This window comes from Sebastes umbrosus, chromosome 16 (genome assembly GCF_015220745.1).
Source record: "Sebastes umbrosus isolate fSebUmb1 chromosome 16, fSebUmb1.pri, whole genome shotgun sequence".
NCBI lineage: Eukaryota > Metazoa > Chordata > Actinopteri > Perciformes > Sebastidae > Sebastes > Sebastes umbrosus.
The window spans coordinates 7,306,995-7,312,994 of NC_051284.1; the positions used below are offsets into that span (position 1 = coordinate 7,306,995).

Genomic DNA, 6,000 nt, shown 5'->3' on the forward strand with positions numbered 1-6,000 from the left:
TGTTTACCGAATATGAGCCTGTGAGCAATTATTAAGGCACTTAAAGTATGCATGTTTTTATTCCACCTGCAAAAAAGGACATTTCTGAGCCCTCAGCGTTTGTGTGTGCGTCATTTTGAAATCCCACCGCGAGCAGCAAAACTTCTTGATCCCTGCGACAGCTCCGAGGCTGCTAAAAATGGAAAACTGCAGCCTGCTCTCTCCTACGCATGCTTCCCACTCAACTTTTGTCTCCAACACTCAACACCTCTATCTCTCCGGCTCGCGTGCAGGAAGTAAACACCACCGGTGTTCAAGCAAGGATTCTGCTAAATGTTTTTAAGGGAAGAGGGAATACAGCAGGAGAGCCTCAAGTAGTGTGGAGAGAGGGGGGGGGGGGGGGGGGGGGGGCGACAGGGTGAGGGTACGTACAGGGGGCCCCAAGCTAGATGGGGCCCATTAAAAGGGGTGAGGTGATGCTTTTTAAGATAGACCCGACAGTGTGTTTGCCCTCTGTCAGATCCTGTTAGGGGGCCCAGAAATTCAAACGCCACCACTAAAACGAATCATAACTTTACAGCTAAAGTAGGTCCTGTGACACAGTGCTGGCTCTGAACTACAGTTAGAGGTGAAAATGAATGTCCTTGTGTCCAGACATTGTACACAGGGTTCAGATGTGTTAGTTCCTGTAGAGCATAACCAACACCAGAATGTATTTTGGGAAAACAGGGTTAATCTAAAGCTATTTCAGCCTGATGTCATGATATACACTGGTTTAACGGGAGGATTTTTCCACTGCCTTATGCAACTTTAGGTCATCACAAAACTTGCCAAAAGCATCTCTCAAGGGGTACACCACATGTACTTCTTCAGCAGACCCAGCTCAGAGTATTACAATTTAAGTCTCGTCTCTACTGCAAAGTATCCTTTGCCAAATAATGTAACTTTATTCTCCAAAACAAAGCTCCAACTTCTGCTATTTATAAAAGGGGACAATATTTTCCCTTTGCCTCAGTATCTGACATGATACATGATGGCATCAGATTGTATCAGTAGAGGAAATTTCAAATACTGACACCCTATTTTTGACTTTGTATAAAATAATCAGCAATCATTAACAGTACTGAGGCCTGTACTACGAAGCGAGTTCAACATACCCAGGGTATCTTCCCATTATCTGGCTTCATTAACCCTAACAAACGAGATCCCGCTAAGCGGTCCTACGACGTTGGTTATCAACTCGGTAGGTCAACCCAGGGTTTCTCAGTCTGGATATGAGCGCATTCACATGAAAGAGGAGGTGTTTGCAGCATCTGACCAATCACAGACATGGACAAGTACACAGACTTGCAGACAGAGAGGCAGAGCGGCACAATTTACCAAGGAAGAGCTAAACTATAATATTAGACAAATACGATAAAGTTGAACACATAATCCAGACTAAAAGCAGGTAGGACAGCTGGCAAAAGAATGCCGATGTGTGAATGAGTAAATTAACAGATTTATTAATTTAACGAAACACTCAAAAGTCAAATGTAGTCGTCTAGATGGGGCAGTGATAATATAAATATCTTTCATAAGTGTAATGGATAAATAGACTACACTTCTTTATGTCATTTGACAAGTATACAGCGTCCGTGACTATTTCAACCTTCTTTCCGCTGCGTTCCAGTCTCCGGCAGTGTGAAACGGACTTGAGAGCAAGTAAAAAAATAAATATAAAAACATAATTCAAAGCGGTAAGCACCCACTGCACAAATCCAGCTGTCCTTCCTGCATTTGTCAGTTTAAACTATGTTGATTTCAGCCTGGATTATGACTCAAACTTCTTCATATTTGTGTAATATTATCATACGATCTGTGCTCTAAGCTTTGATTAGTCAGTAGGCAGTACTTTTATACGAGTTGATCTCTTATCTGGAACATAACCGGCTCCGGAGCAGGTTAGCTGTTCAGCATCAGTTACCATGGAGATCTACCCTGATAAGAAGTGATCCAACTTCGTAAGACGGAAAGCCCAGAGTTAACCCTGAAGTTACCTCGCTAACCGCAAATCCTGCTTTGTAGTACAGGCCTCTGGTCTATCCATAGCCTGATAAACAGATTAGTCCATCTTCTGATGGTCAAAATATTAGGGATGCACCGATTTATCGGCCGAGCATCGGTATCGGCCGATATTCACCTTCTTAACTGCCATCGGCCTATCGGTAAATAAGATTACATTCACCATTGCAGTGGCCGATGTTTATCGGTTGTGTTGCATCAATTTTGTAAATGTCTAAATGTTGTATTGGTTATTAAAAATTTAAAATGTATCTTTTTCATGTGAAAGAAGGTTACATTAAAGGTTGTTTCATACATTTGGTATGATTGAATTTGTGCTCATTCAAAGACAGAGTAATGAAATGCTGAATGACAGCTCAGTTATTTTTTTTCTTATACTGAAGAGGTCTTTGTTTCCCTGGCACAAAAAAAAGGAATAAAAAACAACAACAACAAAGTATCGGCTATCGGCCAAATTGCTATTTTAAACATTGGTATCGGCCCAGAATTTCACAACTGGTGCATTCCTACAAATTTTTTTTTTAAATTGTCAATCATGACAAGTGCTGTATAAATAAATTCAATCTTACAAATGTAAACACAAAGACATGAGACTTTGTTGCTTAACTGAAAAATCTCACAACTTCTTCTGACCATGTCAACTCAAGAGGAAACAGTGGTGGAAATGCATCAGCTCACTTCCCGGAAATATGTGGGAAGCAAGACAGAAACACATTAAAGTGGAATCCGTATGATTCACAACAGGCTGTATGCACTTCTGTAATACATGGTCTTTAATGTAACATTTTAGACATGGAATATAAGGGCACTTTGCTGACAGTTCAGGGCATTCAGTGACAGGTTGAGGGTTTAGTTTCACATATATGCGTGTAAAATTAATATTGACTATGAATTGATCACGCCAAAGATAGCAACTCATGGTTAGATGGTTTAAGAGTTCATATTTAGCTGGGAATAAAGCTGTAGCCTAAGTTGTTTCATACTGGTTTCCAGAAGACCCTACAAAAATATACAAACATTTTAAGAGGCACGAGTTTTGTCTCTGTCAAAAAATTAAAAATAACAAACAAACAAATGTTGATACAGGGTGGACAACATCTTTCTAATCACCTATGAGTGCAGGAAGACCCGACTAGGTGTTTAGATCTTGTGGGGTAGTGGGACAATCCTGGTCTGGTGGGCCCAACTGTTACCCAGGAGGGAGTTTTAGCCGGAAATATTAGTCTCCATAAACACACCAAGTGGGACATTCTCTACTAGTTAATCCTAATCTGTAGACACGCTTCACAGACCCCCAAACTGCACTGTCTGCACTCAGTCTTAACTATTAATCAGGCCCATCTACAGTACATCCACCATGAGGCTATTTCACCATTTTACCAGCTTTTTCCACACAAAAATAATGAGTATCATTAATATGGCAAAGTATCTGATTTCTGGGACAGAATGGAGCAAGTTTAATATAACTGGTGGAGAAAGAAATAGATAATAAATAGTCCTATGCAGCATCTCAGTCTGCCTAATGTAAAAGCAATGCTAACAGTAGCAGGTTACAAAGTGGGAATAAAAAGAAGGAAAAGGAATATATATATATATATATATATATATATATATATATATATATACATACACATGTCAATAGCATATCCCAAGTGTGTAGCATTTCAGGCATCATTAAATAATGGGTATTAATATGGCAAAGTATGTGATTTCTGGACAGCAGTTTCATAAGTGGTGGACAAATAGATAATAAATAGTCCTATGCAGCATCACAGTCTTGCCTAATGTAAAAGCAATGCTAACAGTAGCAGGTTACAAAGTGGGAATGAAAAGAAGGAAAAAGGAAGATATATGCACATGTCAATAGCATAACGTCACCCAAGTGTGTAGTCAACATGGCATCATTAATAATCTATGGAGCTGTTGATCCCACTTTGACTTACCAGCAAACTTTCCAGGTTGATGGCAGACCTGGGCTCTCTGATCATGCCCTCCAGCTTCTTCAGCCGGGATTCCATCCTCCTCTCCGCGCCCAGCGACATGGCTGCAGCGGCTCCTTCCCAAAAGTTCAGTAAAAATAGGTTTTCCCAAAACTGTTTTGGGAGTTTTACATGTGAAAGCTCTTTGTTCCTGCTGGCTAATGGCCGTGGGGGCCTAGCGGAGCAGCCTTGAGGCTCTCTCTCTCTCTCAGCCCACCCAACTCGCCCCCAACACGAACAGTCTGCACAATGAGGACAGAAAATAGTCCCACAGCAGACTCCAACAAACTTAGTGCCAAGTTTAGCTAGACTCCAGTCAGCTAGCTAGTTCCAGCTAATTAAAGACAGCGTCACTCTTGAGTTATCACCTCCCGTTAAGTGAAAGATGCATTTTTTTTCCCAAATAAAGTTTGAATGTGTGGAGAGATACCAGCAACAGGCAGCAGGGCGTTTTCTTTGCCCCCTCTCTCTCTCCTCTCCTCTCCTCCCCTTCCCTTTGGAAACGCTTTGCTCTTCTTCAGTCTAAACTCCGCTTCTCTTCAGCCCATCCAGTGTCGTCTGAAGCCCGTTACTGTTGTAGTTTCTCCTCAGTGCTGCCACAAGTCCTCCGGAGGGGCGATAATAATAATAATGTCTGTTCTCCCGCGCTGAATATTTAATAAGCAGAAGACACTCGCTTTCTGGATTTCTTCTCGCATTTTCGCATGTGTCCTCCTCCTCGTCTTTGTCCTTGTTATTGGGGTTTTACTCACAAAGATAAGTAGTTTGACTCGGAGAGAAAAGTCCTCCAGCGGCTGAGTTCTTCTTCACATCTACACACCAACACACACACTGCTGCCTGACTGTGGAGTCTCTCCTCCCCCTCACATCAACACACTGAGGACTACGTTAACCAGAAGCCACCTGGTCTGTTCTGTCCTCCTGCACTTCTACCTCTCTGACTGTGTTATTATGTCCTTATACATTCAAGTTATTTTAAAACGAATAATTCATTATTACAATTATTTATAATTATATAATATATATATATATAATATATATATAATAATATGATATTATATATATATTATATATATAATATCATATAATATATATGTATATAATATATATATATAATAAACAATATAATATATATATATAAATATATATATATACATACATATAATAATTTATAATTATTTACAGAGTAAGTTATGCGTATTTGCAAATCGCCCTGTATTTTTGTGGATGTGACTTTACTGCACCTCTACCTCTCTGACTGTATTATGTCCTTATACATTCAAGTTATTTTAAAACGAATAATTCATTATTACAATTATTTATAATTATATAATATATATATATAATATATATATAATAATATGATATTATATATATATTATATATATATAATATCATATAATATATATGTATATAATATATATATATAATAAACAATATAATATATATATATAAATATATATATATACATACATATAATAATTTATAATTATTTACAGAGTAAGTTATGCGTATTTGCAAATCGCCCTGTATTTTTGTGGATGTGACTTTACTGCACCTCTACCTCTCTGACTGTATTATGTCCTTATACATTCAAGTTATTTTAAAACGAATAATTTTTATTACAATTATTTATAATTATATAATATATATATATAATAATATAATAATATATATAATATATATAATATAATATAATATATATAATATCATATCATATAATATATATAATATAATATAATATAATAATATATATATAATAATTTATAATTATTTACAGAGTAAGTTATGCGTATTTGCAAATCGCCCTGTATTTTTGTGGATGTGACTTTACACAACACAAATACAAAAATACATGTTTGTGGCTAGTGAAATATTTGCAGATCATGGTACACATTTGTGGAATGTCTTCTGTGGGTTACAACTAATAAAGTCCAATAAAAACTTCCATAAATAATTGGCTGGTAAATAGACAAGC

The 6,000-nt window shown here is 37.6% G+C and overlaps 1 protein-coding gene across 4 annotated transcripts in view; it reads right to left on the reverse strand.

Moving 5' to 3' along the window:
* rock2a (rho-associated, coiled-coil containing protein kinase 2a) overlaps window positions 1-4,891 on the reverse strand; it is a 54,226-nt gene extending 49,335 nt beyond the window's left edge. For all 4 annotated transcript variants that reach the window (XM_037747515.1, XM_037747513.1, XM_037747512.1 and 1 more), the window contains exon 1: window positions 3,987-4,891. In XM_037747515.1, coding sequence (XP_037603443.1) covers window positions 3,987-4,085 — 99 coding nt within the window. In that variant the 5' untranslated portion in view covers window positions 4,086-4,891. The remainder of the gene's footprint in view (window positions 1-3,986) is intronic.
* Between the last annotated feature and the right edge of the window lie 1,109 nt (window positions 4,892-6,000).